At 35.8% G+C, this 22,732-nt stretch overlaps 1 protein-coding gene across 1 annotated transcript in view; it reads right to left on the reverse strand.

The window, feature by feature from the left end:
* Positions 1-2,126: 2,126 nt before the first annotated feature.
* TRPC5 (transient receptor potential cation channel subfamily C member 5) overlaps positions 2,127-22,732 on the reverse strand; it is a 244,769-nt gene continuing 224,163 nt past the window's right edge. Inside the window, exons 8-11 of the mRNA XM_045537517.1 lie at positions 9,453-9,656; positions 9,167-9,208; positions 6,961-7,050; positions 2,127-4,825 (exon numbers count right to left, since the gene is read on the reverse strand). Coding sequence (XP_045393473.1) covers positions 4,133-4,825; positions 6,961-7,050; positions 9,167-9,208; positions 9,453-9,656 — 1,029 coding nt within the window. The 3' untranslated portion in view covers positions 2,127-4,132. The remainder of the gene's footprint in view (positions 4,826-6,960; positions 7,051-9,166; positions 9,209-9,452; positions 9,657-22,732) is intronic.

The following is a 22,732-nucleotide window of genomic DNA, read 5'->3' on the forward strand; positions in this document are numbered from 1 at the left end:
GGCCAGAACAATTAAATGCTATTAAGTTTCATTTTGTGTGTGTGTGTATGTATGTGTATGTGTGTGTGTGTGTGTGTGTGTGTGTATACACAGACAAGGTTCTCACTTTTACAAACATCCTCCACAAAGGCAAAGCAAGGCAAAACAACTCAGTATCTGTTGAAAAAAAGTTATTGTAAGGGTCATTGGAAACAGTAGAAACAATGTTTCTGTGTACTAAAGTAAGGCCTATATTCAAAGGGGATACTCAGTTCCCAGTGGCTAGTTCTGTACCAACAAGGTGGATATTTGGAGAAATTATCTAGATAAAGCGAGTCAAAGAAATAATCTACACATAGTTTTGAGGTAAAGTTGCAGGGGTTGGGGGTAGGAGAAGCTGTGAAATAGGTATGAAGGGGTTATTTAAATGATCCAAACAGAAATTTATTAATACATTGACTATGTCTATATGAGCAATCTGTTTATTGGTGCAGTTTTGAAAACTTGATTACCAAAATAATATGCTCAATTTTTCTTAGGTACTTTTAAACAAAAAGTAATTTCTGCCTAACTTTAGGTACTTTTTGCCTGATGATTTAACAAACCAAGATCTCGGCCACTAAAACTATTAGTCAAAATACCACTTGAGTCTCAGCCACAATGCAACATGAATGCCAAATGGTTATTTATATCTTCTGGCTAAGGTATGGCCTCATATTTTTCTCTGAAGTTCCCATTGAAATTTTAGAGGATGTTTTACACTGTCATAAGAACTATAAGGTTCTTTTTGAAAATGATATTTAAGTAATTCAAAAGGTGGGGGCCTTAGTTTTTTCAAAAAGTTCTATAATCAAATTGCAGGCAGGTATTTGGATGTTTTGGACTTAGTTGAAATAGCCTAAATTAGGTCACAGTAGAATGAAAAATGATTATGAGAGGCAAAAAGAACTGGGAAGTTTTCAATATCCCCATGTAAGAAGACAAAAGCATAACCTGGAGCATTTATATCCCTTTAAAATTTGGCATCTTCCAGAAATGATTTAGAATTTAGAATCTTTCCTCTGTCTTTGTACTCCACTGGACTTAAAGCTAGAAGTGCAGGAGATACTTCAACAACAGTCATTTTCTAATGTAATTCAGACATTTTCTTTGTAATAGTTTTACCCTTACAAAGGAGACTTTAATTGTGGGATCAAACAAATGAATCCAAGGTGTCTAGAAGTGATAAGAAAGCCAACTGTAATGGAGGTGAACCATGATATGGATATTTTAGACACGTAATGAATGATTCTTGTATTATTTATAATTTGACTTTGTAGTACATTTTTAACTTTAAATATGTCAGTCTGAAAGTTTGAGTTCACAGCGTTTTAGACAAATGAACAAAAGGATGTAGTGGCCATTTCATTTTCACATCTATATATAACATGTATGTTTAATAAATGTCTTGTTTCTATGATCTAGAAGATTTGGGTTTATCGACTGTGTGACTTTGAGGAAGTTATTATCCTTTTCTGGGCTTCTTTTTTTCCTATTTGTAAAATATAAGGTTGGAATGGAGTAGATCTTCTCTAAGGTTCTCTAACTTCTTATGTTTATAAGTTTACTCTCAAGTTGGCTTATACCTTCTCTGGGGTCAGAGGATGTACTTAAGCATTTTCATTTGAAATACCTTTTTTTATAACTGATCAAGAGGGCAGAGAAGTGAACAAAATCTCTTTACCTGCCTAGTTTCTACTTTGAGTTAGAATTAATAAAAATGTTGGTGTCACCAACATGGAAGTTAGGGCAATAGCTGTTTAGCTTTAACCCCCATTCTATATGAGGCCTCAACATAGCTAGTAAAATCTTAGGCCCAAGTCACAAAGGCCGTAACCTTGAGAAGATCTGAAAGGGAATGTACTCCTATGAAATATGACACTGGTTTCTTCCAGCAGTAAAGATCAATTTATACATTTTCTTTGGAACATAACTGACAGAAGACTATTTTGGAACATGTCTCCTTGTATGCCTTGTTTTCTGAGAAATTGGTTTTAAAAAAACCTGCTAGAATAGTTATACCTAGATTATCAAAAGTTACATACATTTGTGAGAAACGTTTTCCTTTTGATGAAATAGGGTTATATACTGGGGTATTTTTAGTGTCATTAATATGAGTTAGGAATGTAGCCCAGGTTCTATTATTATTCAAAGTGAATTTAACAATTGGGAAAGTTGAATCTGTAACTTTAGAAACCTTTCTGGAAAGTAACCTGTTACTAATGTCAGGGCCATTTATGAGTCCCACTTAGTGAAGTAGGGGAGAAGTTGGGTTTGAGTAAATAACCACTTCAGAGATGATCAAGAGATTATTTTAGGACAACCTCATGCCAAATGGGTCTTGATGCAGCTTTTTCTCTTGATCTCTTTTCCCTGGATCTGAGCTTTATTCTTCAACACCTCCTCCTGTTCCTACTCCTCCTCCCCCAGCCCCCAGTTTGTGAAACATTTTGACCATTAGTCACTTAGGATAGGGACAGAGATGGGAATCAATTCAAATAACAGAAACTACACTGTCAAAACCTACTTTGGAGGTATATTTGCATTGTTTGAAAATCCCTCATTTCACTTTTACCAGAAATTACATGCATGAATTTAAATGGATTCCTATTGGTGTTGACATTTAAAAGGATAGGTCGACACCTAACTAACTCTTTCACTTTTATGGGCTACACTCTGTTAATTTAATCTCCAGAACCCAGACATAGAGTTGTTTCAGGTCAGACATTAGAGTCTGAATTGAGGAAAGCTTTGTGCTAATGTTGGTCAAAACCATTCTTGCTCAGCAGGTTATCACTCAGTGGTTATCAGGTTTAAAATGATAACCATATGCATTATGGACTTCATTTTTTAACTTGAACCTTTGTATTCTGATGAGGTACTCTGAGGCTATAGAAAATAATTTTTTTTGATGCATAAATGCAGCTTGCTTTGAAGACAGTAGAATTTGGATCATGTTCATGGTTCCATGAATCCACTAGGGTTGTTATATTTCTAACATAAGTTTACACATGCAATTCCTCTGCCCCCAGTGAATATTAAAACTGTGGCCTGAATTAGGTTATCTAGACCTAAAACTGTTTTTTTTTTCAGAAAGCAATTAATTAAAATGAAGATTTTCTTTTTTCAGATTTCCTCAGCACTATGTCATTTTTCTGATAAAAAATATTTCAAATCCAGGCTTTTATCTTAGAAATGCTTTGATAGCAATGATTCAAACTATCAAGAGTAGATAGGACTCTACAAATATACCAGCTAATTATTTTTTCTTGCCAAAGTGTCAGATGTAGTTACTATTTGTTAGAGTGCAATAGAAGTTTTTAAAAAACAGTACACATCCTAAATACTAATTTTGATACTATCAAATTTTAAAATGTAGCAAGTTAACTGAAACACAAACACAGGAAAGGATCACCTAACTTATTAGATATGACATATACTAGGGGGTAAATATCTCATTGGCACGCATCAGGAAACTGACACATCTTTAAGAAACAAAATCAACAGCCCCCACAATAAGTTGTAGTGTTTAAAAATGAAACAAGCCAATTATACCTAGAAGCCATGAGCTGACAATTCTTTGGAGTCTGTTCAGCCTTCCTTTGATGCTGTTAATTGAGCCAGCATGGGTAGCATGTAGCACTGAATGGCGACAAAGAAAGGCATGTTTGTTTGCCTTATCTGATAGCTGGTGGGGACTGCTGACCACATCCCTCAGCTCTGTGGGAAAATGACGTGAGATCCTGAGGATGGTCAGGAATTTGTGTGGCAGCAACAGTAGCAGCGTGGCATCTGGAGCTTCAAGGAAGCAAGGGTAAGAAAAGCAAAGCAAAAGGGTTTAAGCACCCGACCGCACCTCTGCTGATTAGAGGCAACACCCCTTCAGTTGGCTGTGAGATGGACTTAGTGTTTATAGATATAAAAAGGCAAACAATACCACTAAAAATAAAACAACAAAAAATGGATAATGTGGCTATAAAAGATGGTGAAAATAATAGGAGTTTCACTCTCCTTTCTAGGGGGGCAGTGAGGGAATCATATTCTATGTTACTTCTGAGAGCAAGGAAATTACAAATTTTCTGTTGAGTTCCAGGGCAGGTTATAGGGGCTTGACTTAGAGCCGAGTTGTAACTTGTTCTTCCTGTCCATCACCCCATTTGTGCATGAGCAAGTCGCAAGCCTCTCCCCAAGTTTCAAATACATCCTCTGAGGAGTCTAAAAGTTTAGAATTTGAGGAGCAGATGCTGGATGCACAGTGAAGAGAGCTGGAACAGGCTAGGGGGCATTCACTGCTCTGAGCAGCGCCCCGGACTTCACCTAATTCTACCTCACTGAGGTTAATTTCACTTTGAGAACAGGCCTCTGCTTTCCCTTTCTCCATCTGAGAATATCTGATGTCCTGCCACATATAGTGCTGCTGAATGATTCCATCAGAAATTGTGTACATTGGCTCTGAACTGGGCTCAGACATACGACCATTAAATTTGGAGAATAGGAGACCCAGTTTCTTGAGAGAAGGACCCATGAAGGAGCGTTTGCTTGATGACTCAGCTTTTGACTTCCCTTGGGCACCACTGGCTCTTGGCACTGTTCTGATGAGAGGTGGCCCATGGCAGGCCTTTTTCTTGCAATCTAAATTGAAAGAGACACTCTTGGATTTGGCCCGAGCCCCACCACTGCCATCATTGGTATCATCCCTCTGAGAGAGTTCAGTGCTGCTAGTAGAAAAGCTTCTCCTTGGGTGTTTTCTATTTCCTAAGAGGTCAAGGACTTCATATCGGAAGCTGGAGATGTCCTGCTTTAATTCCTAGAGAAAGAGAGGAGACATATTATTGAAGAAGCTTAGTCTTTAGTTCAAAGTAGGCACATTGGATATCTTTGCAATGTTCCAGGTTTTGCCTAGTAGCAAATCACAAAGTACACAAACTACCCAAAAAATCTCCCATTATTCAAGCAGAAGAAAAACATTAATAATTCTGTGGGCAGGGCTGGCCACTGGAAAAATCATGCAATGGGTTAAGTTGATTCAGAACTAGTTAACATTTTAGCAGAGATTAGTCTGTTGATGTGTGTCCATCAGTGTTAATCCCTGCTAAAATGTTACTTAATAGTTAAAGTATTAGATTATGGCACTGCCCCCCCCCTCTGCATATAAAAGGACTACTGAAGAGAAAAAAGCTTTTAGGATTCTAAGGAATGGAACTAGAGAAGTGCAATGTCAGATGATGAGACTGCTTTGGGATAGGGAGTCCTGTTCATTCAAGACCCTATGAAATGTGTTCTCTCTCTGACTTCTTAGATATATTTATATTATTCCTTTAAAAGCCATCTTAAAAGTTTAAATACTATGTCATCCCCCTGCTTAAAATCTGTTAGTAACTTGTCACTGACTTTAGGAAAAAGTAGAAATGCCATACCATGGACTAGAAGGTTTTTCAAGGCCTAGTACCTGTCACTCTCTCCAATTTCATCTCTTCCTACTCTTTTCCCAGGCTCTCTACTGTCCACCCATATGGACATATTCTCTCTTGCCTCTGGCTGGGCCTTTGTCTGTGTAGTTCTTTCTGTTTACAACACTCTTCTTCCCAACTCCTTTTATTTGGCTCCTCTTTTAAGCCTCAGCTTAAACATCGCTTCCTCTGGAAAGCCTGTCCTGACTCCTCAGTTCCTAGTGTCTCTCCTCTCTGTGTTTCCACAGTGCCCTGTCAGAATATTCAATCATTCATCACCCTGTATTATTATTGTTTGTCACTTCATGAGAGTGGGGACTGGTTAGATCTTCTTCGCCGTTGTACGCCAGCACTTAGCAGAGTGCTTGACACACAGCAGACCCTCGTAGATGAGTTATGTCTATAGATTAGGATAATTACCTTTCTATGTGCCTTAGAAAATATAGGTGTGCTCTAGGATAGGGTTTCTCAACCTCAGCACTATTGACATGATAGGCTGGATAATTCTTTGTTGTGGGAGGCTGTCCTGTTCATTGTAGGATGTTTAGTAGCAACCTTGCCTCTACCCACTAGATGCCAGTGTGACAACCAAAAATATTTCCAGACGTTGCCAAATGTGAACTGCGGGGACAAAATTGCCCCTGGTTTGAGAACCATTGTTTTAGGCTAATGCTAATAGTAGAAGAATTTTAATGTTTAATCATAGAGTTTCTTAAGATCTTAGATTTAATAATAGAATTTTTGGTCTTATATCTTTTAAGTAAAGAAGAAGACCTTTAAGTCCTCCAGGCATCTTCTCTTTGCTATCTTGCCTCTCACTATGCAGCCTTGCCACATCATTTAAAGCATTCAATTTCCACAACAAGAAACACCTAGAATATTAAAAGAATGCATAGGGCAGATTTCTTTTGTTTATGAAACTGATTGTGGTGTGACAGACATTGGTAAAATCTCTCCATCTACTGAATGACAGACAATTTTAAGACAGAGAAAAAGAATTGTAGCTGGTTTTCCTGTGTTATATAGACAGGTGAAATTTCATCATCAGAAACCTCAAACACTGTGAAGGGCCGGGGGCGGTGGCTCATGCCTGTAATCCTAGCATTCTGGGAGGCCGAGGCGGGCGGATCGTTTGAGCTCAGGAGCTCGAGACCAGCCTGAGCAAGAGCGAGACCCCCATCTCTACTAAAAATAGAAAGAAGTTATATGGACAGCTGAAAATATATATAGAAAAATTAGCCGAGCATGGTGGTGCATGCCTGTAGTCCCAGCTACTCAGGAGGCTGAGGCAGAAGGATTGCTTGAGCCCAGGAGTTTGAGGTTGCTGTGAGCTAGGCTGACACCACGGCACTCTAGCCCGGGCAACAGAGTAACACTCTGTCTCAAAACAAACAAACAAACAAACAAACAAACAAACAAACAAAAAAAGCCACTGTGAAGATTAAATGATGCTTGTGAAATGAGAAATGAAACCATTTCATGATTAATTTACCTTAAAATTTTCTTCTGTTAGCCCCTCATTTGTTTTGGAATTTCTTATCATAGCAGCCACATATCTTTTGACTAAATTTCTGATAACTTCCTGGAATTAAAAAAAATGAAGAAGCATTCAGTTTATCTCTCAGGCTCTCAATAAAATAAGAAACGTACATAGGCATTAAAACATGCTTAGACCACCTTTGCAATAGAAAATCCTCACAGGATCCGGCCTTTTACTGCAAAAAATAAGTTAAATCCATTGGCTAAACAAATTATTGTGTCTCTGAATTTGGTGTCAGAGTGGGCTAGTAAAATCAGATTTACTCTAAGGGAAATTTTCTACCCAAGTATAAAGTAAACATGTATTCACATATATAGAATAATGAGAGTGGAATAACCCTTGAATGATCATAGTTAATATCCTTTCCCTTTAGGCTGGATTAAACTTTAATGCTCCTAGTATAATAAAATGAGAGCTTTTCCTAATTTTATAAGGTTGAGAGAGTCTTCCTCAGAGTTACTAAGTCTGCTGATTTCAATGTCCACTAATTACATAGTGGAGATATTTTTCTGAGTCAATATACACGTCTCCTTTACAGGAATGGCCTCTTTTTACTTAGCCTCCAGGGGAATGGCACACACGTGGTCACTATGATTTGTGTTAGTGATGATGATGACGAGACTACCACTTATTGCAATCTGTCAAGCACTGTGCCAGGCAGCACACACACACATATCACTCAATATTCACCACAACACTGTTAGTAAAGTTTTATTACTATCCCCATTTTACAGATGAGGAAGCTGAGGCTCAGTGAGGCTAACTAACTTGTCCAAGATCACAGAACTAGTAAATGTCAAAATTAGAATTCTACTTAAATCTCATTTCAAGGCCTATGGTAATAATAGCCAATGCTATATTTATTACTTCTATTACTGTGTAAACTTGAAGAAGTCACTGAGATGTGCAGGAACCAATTTTGGGGGGAGGACTATGAAGTAGAAAATGAAGGCAGTGAATCTTGCCTAAGATTCATTATTGTGAAAATAATAAGGGTTGGAGGTGGCAATAGTGAGAGAAGGGTTACCTACCAAATACTGTATTTTCTGTTTCTTTTTGTTAATTATGGCCTAAGAGGAACAAAGTTAAGAGAAGTGACATGTAGAATAAGGATGGATTTCCTTCAAGCCTGCCAGGACATTATTCTACTTTGGGTTTCTTTTGATCAGAAGGAGAAAGAGTTGTCTCTTATTTGTGATTTGAAAGGATTGATTTCAAGAGATATTCCAGATATTTGGATGCTTGGTTGTTTTCTAGCTGGTGAGAAGAGTGCCCTAATGTTTATTAGGTTTATTATGTGTTTTTATGATGCTGATGTGTTTATCAATTTCTTTGATTAAAGTCATGTTGTAATTTCTCAAGATGTAAGTTCCTGACATTCAGATAAGCTTTTACTTCATTGAGGTTAGTTTCCTTCTGTTACATATTCCTATTATCCTATGTACTTTTTCTTCACAGCAGGTTTTAGCTTTGTAATCACTTAATTTTAATACAGTTGTCCATTAGGATACATGGGGGACTGGTTCCGGGACCTCCCATGTATACCAAAATTTGTACATACTCAAGTCCTACAGTTCCCCTACAGCACCCATGCATGCAAAAAGTTGACCCTCTCTATAGGTGGGTTTTACAGCCTGTGAATACTGTATTTTCCATCTGCTTTTGACTGAAAAAAAATGCACATATAAATGGACCCACGCAGTTCAAACCTGTGTTGTTCAAGGGTCAACTGTAGTTATAATAATGTGGTTAATGTCCTTTATCCCTATTACATGATAAACTTCATAAGGGCAAAAATACCTCATCTTTCCAGTTCATAGTGATTTCTCTAGTGTCATGTTTTATGTACAACAGGTACTCAAATATTTGTTAACTGACTGACCAACCACATACTCTATTTTACTTACTCTCCAGGAAGGTGGCTTTCTAGGCCCGGGATGTTGCTGATCAAGCTGAGGGAGGGTTAAAGGGCTGTGAACAGGATTTTAAAGCAGTCAATTCCACTCTGAAGAGCTACTTCAGCCTTTGATAAATTATAGCCTTTCTAAACCTCCCACCCCAGTCAAGCGGGGTCATGTCCAGATATAGCTAGAGTGGACTTCTACTCCACAGAACCAGCCAAGAACTATTGTGCTTTGTCCCTGTGAGGAAGCTTTACCTGATAATGTTGATTTTGTATCAGGCTGTCAGCATGGCGTTCCTGTAATTGAAAATGGAAAGAGAGGTTACATCAGCAGTCTCCCAGCACCCTACCCACCCACCCATCTGAATATGTTTCTAAATATGAAGACTGGAGAATGACACAGGAGCTCCTGCCTGACAACTCCCCAAAGCATATGTATGTTGGGCGTTATTTTATGATGTTTAAGATAGGGAGTGTCAGGAAAGAGGGAGGGGAGGAAACCATTGTGTTTTAAAAGATACACAATTTTTAAAATTCTTACTGTGAAGCTTCTCAAGTTGTGCCTTCTCCGTCTACCATCAGGGTCTCTTTTGGGGCAGAAGGTGTTGTTGAACCAGTTACCAAGGTATAGAAATGACTTGGGACTGGGGATGATGTTGAAAGGAGGTGGCAAGGTACCACCTTCATCAAAGTAACTCATCCAGAGCTTTGTCCTTGCAAACTTCCACTCAATATCGGCATGGTCCTACAAAAGAGAAAAGTTCACAGATTTGGGATGGGAAACTAGAAAATGCTCCCATATCTCATTCTAAACTTTTTTACTTGCTTCTACTGAGGGTAATGTATCCGTAGCTATGTAAATTCAAATTACACATACCCTGTGACCCAGTAATCCGACTCTTAGAAGTATATCTTATTGATATACTTGCAAAAAGATGTATACACAGGGCTGTCTATAGTAGCACAGCTAGTAATAGCAACTGGCAACAACCCAAATACCCAACAGTAGGATGCCAGTTAAATAAATGAAGTTTTATCTATATATAACTATTAAATATAGTAGATCCATAAACATTTTATATATAGAATGTATATGTATATATATGCATCTGTCTAAGCTTTCTTATTTATTTATTTATTTATTTATTGAGACAGTCTGGCTCTGTTACCCAGGCTAGAGTGCCGTGGTGTTAGCCTAGCTCACAACAACCTCAAACTCCTGGGCTGAAGCGATCCTTCTGCCTCAGCCTCCCGAGTAGCTGGGACTACAGGCATGCGCCGCCACACACAGCTAATTCTTTCTATTTTTAGTAGAGGCAGGGTCTTGCCCTTGTTCAGGCTGGTCTGGAACTCCTGAGGTCAAGCTATCCTCCCACCTCGGCCTCCCAGAGTGCTAGGATTACAGGTGTGAAACACTGTACCTGGCCTGTCTAAGCTTTCTAAGTGAAGTAAACAATATAAAACACAATATATATTATGTACAGTGATCCCATTTATGCAATTGGAAAATCTTTTAGGTTACATGCTTACATCAGCATGGTACACACTAAATTGCCAAGAGTAGTTATTTTTAAGGAGTGGGATTGTGGTGGAGAGGCTTTGTTTTTTCAAAAAATCAACTTTATTGAGGTATAATGGACACAGAATAAAATTCAACCATTTTATTGAATTTATTGATGAGTTCTCACAAGTATCTACTATCATAATCAAGACACACACATAAACACACACATTGGTGTACATTTTTAGGAGTTTTAAGATGTGTGTGGACTAATGTAACCACCACCATAATCAGGATACACAATAGTTCCATCACCCTCCAAAATTTCCATGTTTTGTCCCTTTGTAATCAAACTCTTCCCAGACTCAAACTCCTCACAACCACTGATGTGTTTTCTGGCCCTATAGTTTACCTTTTCCAAAATGTCATACAAATGGAATCACACAGTAGGTAACCTTTTGAGACTGGTTTATTTCACTCAGCATAACAACTTTGAGATTCATCTATGTTTTTGTATGTATCCATTCAATCTTACTGCTGAGTAGTTTTCCATTATGGATGTACCACCATTTGTTTATTCATTCACCCATTGAAAAACATTTGGATTGTTTCCAGTTTTTAGAAATTATGAGCAAAGCATCTATGAACATTCATGCACAGATTTTTGTGTGAACATAGGTTTAATTTTTTTAGCTTAAATATCTAGGAGTGGTAGTACTGGGTCATGTGGTAAGTGTATGTTTAACTTTATAATAAACTGCCAAACTGTTTTCCAGAGTGACTATACGGTTTTTCATTTCTACTAGTTGCTCTATATCCTCATCAGTGCTTTTCAGGTTTTTAAAGTTTAGTCATTCTAACAGGTATGTAGTGGGATCTCCTTATGGTTTTAATTTGCATTTCCTAAATAGCTAATGATGTTGAGAATTTTTTTCATATGTTTACCATCTATCTGTCTTCTGTGATGAAGTGTTTTTTCAGATCCTTTACCCATTTTTATTGGGTTAGTTGTTTTCCCACAGGTGCATACCTGAGAGTTTTTTTTTAATTATGTATATATATTCTAGGTACAAACCCTTTGTCAGTTATGTGACTTGTAAACATTTTCTTCCAGTTTGCATCTTTTCTTTTCATTCTCTTAATGGCATCTTTCCCAGAGTAAACTTTTACTTTTGATAAAGTCACAATTATCAAATTTACCACATTATCAATTTTTTATAGATTGTGCTTGTGTGTCATGTCTTTAGCTAACCCAAGGTCATGAAGATATTTTCCTACATTTTCCTCTATGATGTTTATAATTGTAAAATTTTCGTTTAGCTCTATGATCCACTTTGAGTTAATTTTTATGTAAGGAAAGAGGTTTATGTTGAGGTTGTTTTTTTAAAATATGGATGAGCAATTGCTCTGACACCATTTGTTGAAAAGGCTATCATTCTTCCAATGAATTGCTTCTATACCTTTATCAAATATCAATTGAATATGCTGGACTACTAGATGTCTACATTCAAAAGAATGGAGTTGAACTCCTACATCACACCAGATGCAAAACTTAACTCAGAATTGTTCCTAGACCCATATTTAAGAGATTAAAAACTATAAAACTCTGCAAAGAAAGCTTAGGGGTAAATCTTTATGACCTTGGATAAAACAATAATTTCTTAGATATGACACCAAAAGCCAAAGGACAAAAGAAAAAAGTAGGTAAGTTGGACTTCATCAAAATAAAAAAAAAACTTTTGTATTTCAAAAAATACCATAAAGAAAATGAAAAGACAGCCCATAGAATAAAAGAAAATAATTGAATATCATATATCTGATAAGGGACTTGTATCAAGATATATAAAGAGCAATTACAACTCAACAATAAAAAGACAAGTAAGCCAATTAAAAAATAGGCAAAGCATTTGAATAGATATTTCTCTGAAGGAGATATACAAATAGCCAACAAATAAATATTCTCAAATATGCAAATGTTCTCAACATCTTTAGTCATTAGGGAAATTCAAATCAAAACCACAATGAGATACTACCTTATACCCACTAGGATGACTATAATAATAAAAAAAGACAGATAATGACAAGTGTTGGTGAGGATATAGAAAAATTGGTCCCCTCATACACTGCTGGTGTGAATGTAAAATGATGCAGCCACTTTGGAAAACAGAATGGCAATTCTGCAAATGGTTGAACACACAGTTACCATATGACCCAGCAGTTCCATTCCTATGTATATACCCAAGAGAAAAGAGTCCGCACAAAAACTTATGCACAAATGTTCATAGCAGAATTTTTTATTATAGCCAAAGAATGAAAATAACCCAAATGTCCATGAACCAATAAATAGATAAACAAAATTTGGTATATTCATATTATACAATGGAATATTATCCAACATTAAAAAGGAATGAAATACTGATGCATGCTACGACATAGATGACCCTTAAAAACATGCTGAGTGAAAGTAGCCAGTCACAAAAGGCTATATGTATGATTCCATTTCTATAAAATCCATAGAAACAGAAAGTAGATTAGTGGTTGCCAGAAGCTGGTGGGAGAAGGGAATAGGGAGTAAGTACTAGTGGATATAAGGTTTCATTTTGAAATGAGCAATGTTCTGGAATTAGGGCTGATGTCTGCACATATATGTACACAAAGAGCCGTCACCTGTACACATATATGTACCAGTGAATTGTACAATTTAAAAGGGTAAATTTTATGGTATGTGAATTATATATCAATAAAACTATTTTTAAATGCAAAAGAAAAAATCAGTTGGGGATTTTTTTGTGGGTCTATGGCTGAATTCTCTATTCTGTTACGTTAACCTATATTTCTATTTCTCCCATCCTACAACACTGTCTTGATGACTGTGGCTGTATAGTAAGTGTTGAAATTGGATAGAGTGATTCCTCCCACTTTAATTTTCTTTGTCAAGATTGTTTTAGCCATCCTATGGCCTGTGCCTTTCCATATATATTTTAGAAGAAGCTCATCTATGTCTATAAAGAAGCTTGTTGAGATTTTGATAGGGATTTTGTTAACCTAAAGATCAATTTTGGGAGAATTAATATTTTTATTCTGTTGAGTCTTCCAGTACACACACACACACACACACACACACACACACACACACACACACACAATGTGTCATTTCTTTCATCATGTTTTATAGTTTTCAGTGTATTTGTCCTGTACATGTTTTGTTAAGTTTATATACTAAGTATTTCATTTTCTTTGCAACAGTTTGTTCAGGCTGCTGTAACAAAATATCATAAACTGTGTGGCTTGTAAAAAACAGAATTTATTTCTCATAGTTCTAGAGGCTAGGAAGTTCAAGATCAAGGTGCCAGCAGATTTAGTGTCTGGTAAGGGCCGTCTTCTTGCTGTAACTTCACGTGGTGAAAACAATAGAGGCAAGGCAGCTCTCTGGGGCCTCTTTTATAAGGGAACTAACTCCAAAGTTAATTACCTCCCAAAGGCTCCATCAATACCATCATATTGGTGATTAGGCTTTCAATATATGAATTTGGGGGGAACACAAACATTGAGATAGTAGCAGATACTATCTTTTTAAATTCCAGTTTCCAATTGTTTATTGCTAGTGTATATTGATTTTTGCGTGTTGACCTTGTATTCTGTGGCCTTGTTAAACTAAGTTTTAGTTCTAGGAAGTTTTTTGGTAGATTCTTTCAGATTTCCTTTATCATATTGTTTCAAAACAAAGACAATTTTCCTTCTTCCTTTTCAATCTGCATATATTTATAGTTTTTTCTTTCCTTACTTCACTGTCTAGAATCTTTAGCACAATGTAGAATAGAAGTTGTGAGAGTAGATATACTATCTTTGTTACTGATCTTAGACAAAAAGCCTTCAATCTTTTACCATTAAGTTTAATGTCAATTATAGGTTTTTGTGGATACCTCATATTAGGTTGTGGAAGTTACATTCTATTCCTAGTTTTTTGATAACTTTTAAAAAATTATAAATGTATGTTGAAGTTTATCAGATGCTTTTTGTGCATCAGTTGATATGATCATGAGGTTTTTCTTGTTTAAACTGTTAATATGATGGGTTACTTTGCATTCCTCAGATAAATCCCATTTGGTCATTTAAGGAGAGTTTTGCTGGATGTAGAATTCTTGCTTAGCAGTTTTTTTTTCTTTAAACATTTTGTGTATGTCATCACAAAGATTTCTGGTGTCCGTGGTTTCTGATGAGAAATCAGCTGTTATCTTATTGAGGATGCCTTATTTTAATCCTGGGAAACTGTTAATATGTTATGTTACACGGAAAAGGAGAATTGAGATTGCAGATGGAATTAAGGTTGCTAATCAGCTGACCTTGAGATGAAGAGATTATCCTGGATTATGTGGTTGGGCTCAATGTAATCACAAAGTTGCTTGCAAGTGAAAGAAGGAGGCAGGAGAGTCAATGTCAGAGGGGTGCAATGTAAGAAAGATTCAACCAGCCATTGCTGGCTTTGCATATGGAAAGGGTCATGAGCCAAGGAATGCAGGCAGGCTCTAGAAGCTGAAAAGAGCAAGAAAATGGATTCTCTGCTAGAGCTCCCAGAAAGGTCAGGCAAACACCTTGATTTTAGTCCAGTGAGATTCATTTGAGACTTCTGACAACAAGAACTGTAAAACAATAAATTTGCATTGCTAAAATAGCAATAGGAAACTAATACAGTTACGTATGAAAAAACAGAGATCATCTTTTGGAGGCAGAAATAGTACATGTTATTGGATACTAAATTTGGCCTAAGGTTTCTTGGAAGTTAAATAAAAAAAGGAAACAGCCTAAGTCAGTTATTATGTTTTAGTTGTTCTGACAAAAGAAATTGAATGTATCTGTAGAGACATTTTTATCTGGAAACGTTGTTACAGATACTCTGGGAAAAAATGGGTTCTGGAATAAGGAAACAACATAGCCTCCTGTGTCAAAAGCTTACAGTGTTAGGACAAAAATAAAAATCTCTTTCTTTACTAGCACATGAGATCTTAAAAAGAAGAGCTATGCCTTACAGTGTTGGCATAGAGTGGTTTTTGAGTGAACATTCATTCTATCAGTGAGTCCTAGAATTTGCTCCTTGGCCTATCAAATATTCCATGAAAGCTATTGTTTGCTCTCCAAGGCAGCAGTGCTTAGCTATCACATTAAAGGATTAGCAGATTGAGTTCAAGAATGACATTCAGTAGACTAGGGATTCTTAAACCTGATTCCATGAATGAAGTTAATGGAGACAATTAAGCTTATATGTAAAACATTGGGTGTTTTTAATTTTTCTGGACTATCATTATATTCTCAAAGGATTCTGCATTCCCCAAGATGGTTAAGAAGCACTGAAGTAGAGGATTCTTTTGACTTCTGAGATCTGCATTGCCTGTTTCTGAATAAGAGATACTCATCAGCTATTAATGGATAAATTGAAGATACCTTTATCTTTTCTAGAAGGGACTAAATGGCTTTGGGTCAAGTGAGCAGTAAATTCAAAGTAAAAATGAAGCCTCTAGATAAAAACTAGGCACTTATTAGATCTATTGCTAGATTTATTATTTAATGAGTTAATAGAGAAGCACATATATTACCATATCATGAATTTATTTTTTAAAATTTGATAACTGCATTTCAATATGATTTCTATTGTAATTCTATATATTTTGTTTTTGTGTAGCCCAATTTATCTATTTTCTCTTTTGGTGTTTGTGCTTTTTCTGTCCTAATCTAAGAAACCATTCCCTAACATAATGTCATGAAGATTTACTCCTCTGTTTTCTTTTATAAGCTTATTTTTTAACAACAGCTTTATTGAGATATATTCCACATACTATAAAATTCATATTTTAAAGTGCACATTTCAGTAGTTTTCAATATAGTTGACCCACATGTTTGGACTGTGTGGGTACACACATACATGCATTGTTTTCAACAAATGTATTAAAAAAATTTGGGGGAAATGTTTGGCAATTTGAAAAAATTCACAGACTTGCCACGTGGCCTAGAAATATCGAAAAAATTAAGAAAATTATGTCATCAATGTATAAAATATATATAGATACTCATTTATTATATCATTTACTACTATAAAACATACAAAAATCTGTCATAAAAAGTTAAAATTTATGAAAACTTACACACACAAACACAGACCATATACAGTGCCATTTACAGTTGAGAGAAATGTAAACAAATGCAAAGATATAGTATTAAATCATCACTGCATAAAATTAACTGTAATGCATATTGTATTACTATAATAATTTCATAGCCAACTGCTATTACTATTGTAGGGAGCTCAAGTGTTGCAAGTATCCACTTAGAACTCCATGTGATGCTAATCATCTCTGCATGAGAAGTTCATCTCTCCAGTAAATTGTGTATCATAGTAAAAAGTGGTCTCCTGCAGTTCTTGTGTATTTTTCATTGTGTTTAGCCCAATACTGTAAACCTTGAATAACACTGGGGGACCCATATGAAGTACCTACCACTAGTGATGTTGGAAGTGCTTCCAAGAAGCAGAGAAAAGTCATGACATTACAAGAAAGAGTTGAATTGCTTGATATGTACTGTAGATTGAGGTCTGCAGCTGCAGTTGCCTGCCATTTCAAGATAAATCAATCCAACATAAGGACCATTGTAAAAAAGAAAAGGAAATACATGAAGCCATCACTGCAGCTATGCCAGCAGGTGCAAAAAACCTCACACTTTTTGTAAAATACCTTTTTATCTTGTATCGCAAATGCAGTTTTTGTGTGGGTGTAGGATTGCTATAAGAAAGGCATATTTACTCTAATATGATTTGAGAAAAGGCAAAGTCATTATATAACAACATAAAGAAAAAGGAAGGTGAAGGATCTAAAGGTGGAGAATTTAATGCCAGCAAAAGATGGTTTGATACTTTTAAAAGAGGTTTGGCTTTTAAGAGTATCAAGATAACAGGAGAAGCAACTTCTGGCCACAAAGAGGCAGAATATTAGTTCCCAGACACCATTAAGAAACTCATTGAGGAAAAGGATATCTGCCTGAACAGGTTTTTTTTTAAATTTTTATTTTTATAGATTTAGGGGGTACAAGTGCAGTTTTATTATATATATATCTCATAGTGGTGAACTCTGGGCATTTTGAGTAACCACCACTTAATTAGAGTACTTAGTGACCATTAGATAATTTCTCATCCCACTCCTCCCACCCCCCTCCCATCCTCCTGAGTCTCCAGTGTCTATTATTCCACTTTCTTTGTCCATGTGTACACATTTAGCTCCCACTTATAGGTGAGAACATACAGTAGCTGACATTTTGTTTCTGAGTTATTTCACTTAAGATAATGACCCCCAGTTCCATCCATGTTGGGGCAAAAGACATGATTTCATTCTTTTTTATAGCTGAGTAATATTCTGTGGTTTATATGTACAACACATTTTCTTTATCCTACCATCCGTTGATGGACTCAGGTTGATTCCACTTCCTTGCTGTTGTGAATAGTGCCGCAATAGACATATGAGAGCAGGTATCTTTTTGACACAATGATTTGTTTTTCCTTTGGGTAGATACCCAGTAGTGGGCTTGCTGGATCAAATGGTAGATCTGTTTTTAGTTCTTTGAGGAATCTCCATACTGTTTTCCTTAGAGATTATACTTATTTACATTCCCACCAACAGTGTATAAGCATTCTCTTTTCTCCACATTGTTGCCAACATCTATTGTTTTTTGACTTTTTAATAATGGCCATTCTGACTGATATAAAATGGTATCTCACTGTGGTTTTAATTTGCATTTCTCTGATGATTGTGATGTTGAGCATTTTTTCATATGTTTGTTGGCCATTTGTACATCTTCTTTTGAAAAAATGTCTATTCTCATGCCCTTTGCGTACTTTTTAATGGGATTTTTTGTTTTTTTTCTTATTGATTTGTTTGAGTTCTTTGTAGATTTTGGATATTAGGCCTTTTCCAGATGCATAGTTTACAAATATTTTCTCCCATTCTGTAGCTTATCTATTTACTATATGAACGGTTTTGTCCCATTTGTTTTATTTATTTATAAAGAACAGAAATTTATTTTTAACACTTCCAGTTCTGGTGATATTGCATCTGGTCAAGACAATGCATCCAGTGAGGGCCTTCTTGCTGGTGGGGACTCTGCAGAGTCCCAAGGTGGCACAGGGAATCACATAGGCAGGGGACTGAGTGTGCTAGCTCAGATCTCTCTTTTCTTCTTATAGAGCCACCAGTCCCACTTCCATGATAACCCATTAATGCATTAACCCATTAATTCATGAATGTATTAATACCTAGGAGTGGAATTGCTGGGTCATATGGTAACTCTATGTTTAACTATTTGAGGAATTTCCCTACTGTTTTCCAAAGCAGCTGCACAATTCTACTTTCCTATCAGAAATATATGAGGGTTCCAATTTCTCCACATCCTGGCCAACACTTGTTAATATCCATGTTTTTGATTATAGCCATCCTAACAGGTGTGAAGTGGTATCTCATTCTGGTTTTGATTTGCATTTCCCTAATGCCAAATGATTTTGAGTATATTATCATGTGCTCAGTGGCCATTTGTATATCTTATTTGGAGAAATGTCATTTCATATTCTTTGCCCATTTAAAAAGATGGGCTGTCTTCATATTATTGAGTTGTAAATATTCTTTGTATGTTCTGGATACCAGTCCTTTGTTAGATCTATGATGTGCAAGTATTCTGTCCCATTCTGTGGGTTGTCTTTTCATCTTTTTGATGGTACAGGTTTAAACACAATTTTTTTAATTTTGATGAATCCCAACTAATCAATAATCTCTTTTGTCACCTGTGCTTTTGGTGTAATATCTGTGAAATTATTGCCTAATCCATGATCACAAAGATTTGCTCTTAGGTTTTCTTCTAAGAATTTTATCTCTTACAATTAAGTCTATGTTCCTTTTAGAGTTAGTTTTTGTGTATGATATGAAGAAGGAGCCCTACTTCATTCTTTTGCATGTGGATATCCAGATGCCCCAGCACTGTTTGTTGAAAAGACTAGTCTCTTTCCATTGAATTGTCTTGGAAACCTTGACAAAAACTCAATTGACCATAACAAACTTTTTTTTTCTGGGCCTTCAATTCTATTCCATTGATCTATATGTCTATCCTTATGCCAGTACCACACTATTCTCATTACTATACCTTTGTAGTAAGTTTTGAAATTTGGAAATGTAAGGCCTCCAAATTTGTTAATCTTTTAAAAGATTGTTTTGGCTATTCAAGGTCCCTTGCATTTCCATATGAATTTTAGGAGCAGCTTGTGAGTTTCTGCAACAGAAAACCATATTTTTTATATATTTAAAAGTATTATTCTAGATAAGGTATCCAAAGTCTTCACAAGTCAGTCAAAAAGATCCATGCCACTAAAATATTAAGACACTTTTAATTAATCTACCATGTATCCATGATAGGCTTTCCTATCACTCTTCACTTTATAGTATTTCTCTTAAGGGTGAAACTTGGCATTAGAAACAGGGTATTTTGGCTGACTTGGGGATATTGGGATAATTTACAGTGGATGGCAGGAGTGATGACAATTTTCTTTTAATGACCTCAACTCTCCATTCCCCAACCATTGTCAAAGAATACATCACTCCTGAGGGAGAATTCTGTGAAGCAAACCAAAATATAGCACTGGAAGAAATATTGAGCTCTGTGTCATCTTATCCCATCCTGGTGACAAATTCATAGCAAGCCTGCATGTTCTATCTGTCTATCTATCTATTCATCTTTCTGTCCATCCTAGAGTCAGAATTTACAAGTGAGATGGTCATCAGAGGGACAAGTATTGACATATTTATTGAGTTGAAGTCTTTTGTGGGGACAGAAATTAAATCTGATTCAGCTAATTGGTTTGAAAATGATGATTGGCTTTGCCAGTTAGGCTACATGACAGATATTTTCTCTAAATTGTTAAATCAGAAGCTCTAAAGTTTGGGTAAAATTGTATTTAAAGTATGTGATAAGACAAAAGCATTTTATAAAAAATTTTCTATTGGTAAAGTTATATTAAAGTTATTAAAATTTCTACAATATATTTTGAGATATGTATACATTGTAAAATGATTAAATCAAGCTAATTAACATATCCATCACCTCACACAGTTGCAATTTTTCTCTGTGTAATGAGAACATTTATGATCTATTCTCTTAGCAATTTCAAGTATGCATTATTATTAATTATAGTCATTATGTTTTACACTAGAACTCCAGACTTTTGCTACATTCTATTTGTTAGAAAGGGAGGTCTTAGGTCCAGTCCACATTCAAGGGGAAAGGATTGCATAAAGGCTTAAATACCAGGAGGTGGGGACTATGGGGATCTATCTCAGAGGCTACCTACCACAGTAGCACTTCCCAGAAATTGAGAAACTGAATGACTGTAATCTTTGGTAACAAATCCTTTTCTAAGTTGGGTGGTTTCTAATTCTTTGCCTTCAATAAAACCGAAGGAGAACCTAATCAAGTTGTCAGATTATAAATTGTTAAAAATATTATTTTATGAAAAACCATTATATGACTTTAGCATACACCTCAAGTTCAAAAAATTGAGTGACAATAGCATAATAAAACTATCAATTCACATATACTTATTGATATGAAAAAGGTTTCTTAGCACTTTTATGAAAATGGAAACTAAAAATATAATTGATGCTGAATCCTGTTCCTGAATACTACTCAATATTCATCTATGAATATAATAACTAGTTTGGAGAAAAGCCCCATTCACATCTTTAGGAAATGCATTTCCAATTAAATTATGTCTAATAATTATTTATCAAAATTTGTATTATATTTATGTTCTTTTGAGTAGTTTTGTACTACTCATAATTAAATCATAACTAAATTCAGAAAATGGTTTTAACATTTATTACCTTATAGCTATAGGGAATAAAAAGCTAAATTTAAATTTATACTTTTGTAATAAAAATATGACAATGTAATCAAAAATAATAAAAGACTTTAAATACAAAATTTCTATAACATTAGGATAAAATTTTGTGGGTATGTAGAATGGAAATAATTCAAGAAGAAAAAAGAATGATGTAAACTTTCTGCCTTTAAAGAAGAGTTTAGCCATTTTTTTAACATATGGTTATGAGTAATGAGTTGCTATAGTATTCAGCTTCCATTGGATATATTTAAATAAGTAATTAAATAATTTTATTTTAAATGTCAATATCTACTATAATCCACAAATTACATTCTTTGCAACTGTTTAAACTTATGGTGAAAAATTTAGATGTCAACCCAAAAATATATAAGGAGACACATAGATTTTGTTTCTCGGCCGGGCGCGGTGGCTCACGCCTGTAATCCTAGCTCTGGGAGGCCGAGGCGGGTGGATCGCTCGAGGTCAGGAGTTCGAGACCAGCCTGAGCAAGAGTGAGACCCCGTCTCTACTAAAAATAGAAAGAAATTATCTGGCCAACTAAAAATATATATACAAAAAAAAAATTAGCCGGGCATGGTGGCTCATGCCTGTAGTCCCAGCTACTCGGGAGGTTGAGGCAGTAGGATCGCTTAAGCCCAGGAGTCTGAGGTTGCTGTGAGCTAGGCTGATGCCACGGCACTCACTCTAGCCCGGGCAAGAAAGTGAGACCCTGTCTCAAAAAAAAAAAAAAAAAAAAAAGATTTTGTTTCTCCAAATTCATTAGAGGGTATGCCAGCAAAATGTTTGAATGTGCTTGACAAAACCCTGAACTAAGACAGCGTCAATATATAAACTGCGTGAATGTGTGCACGAGCACACACACACATACACACAATTATGGATATAATAGCTCTCACTGCTTTGAAATCCTGCCATTCATGGGAGGCAGTGTTGTTGGAGGCAGTTTCAGATGCAGAGGAGGATAGAAGGTAAGTACAGTATGAATTCGTGAGAGGCAGCATGTCGCTGTGGAAAGAGCAGAGGTTTTGGAATCGAACCAACTAGGGTTTGGAATAGTGCTCCAGTACTTAATAGCTATGTGACCTCAGACCAGTAAATTCAAGTCTCTGAATCATGGTTCTCTCAACTGTAAACATAGAAGGAAATACCTACCGAGTGAAATTGTTGTAGAAGTCAATGTAAAATTCCTAGGCTATTGCCTGGTTTGTAGTAAGAGCTATATATTAATAATTGTTTGTTCCTTTCCTATGCTTCTGAGCCTATAATACTAGGAACAAACCTTGAATTCTCATTTTACCCTTTGATGGCCCAGAATAGCCAATATGTAATCCTTGGAAATACATTTATGTTTTGCTAGCAAAGCTCTTGAAATGAAGTAGATATTCAATAAGTATTT

The sequence above is a fragment of the Lemur catta genome, chromosome X (assembly GCF_020740605.2).
Source record: "Lemur catta isolate mLemCat1 chromosome X, mLemCat1.pri, whole genome shotgun sequence".
NCBI classification, from domain to species: domain Eukaryota; kingdom Metazoa; phylum Chordata; class Mammalia; order Primates; family Lemuridae; genus Lemur; species Lemur catta.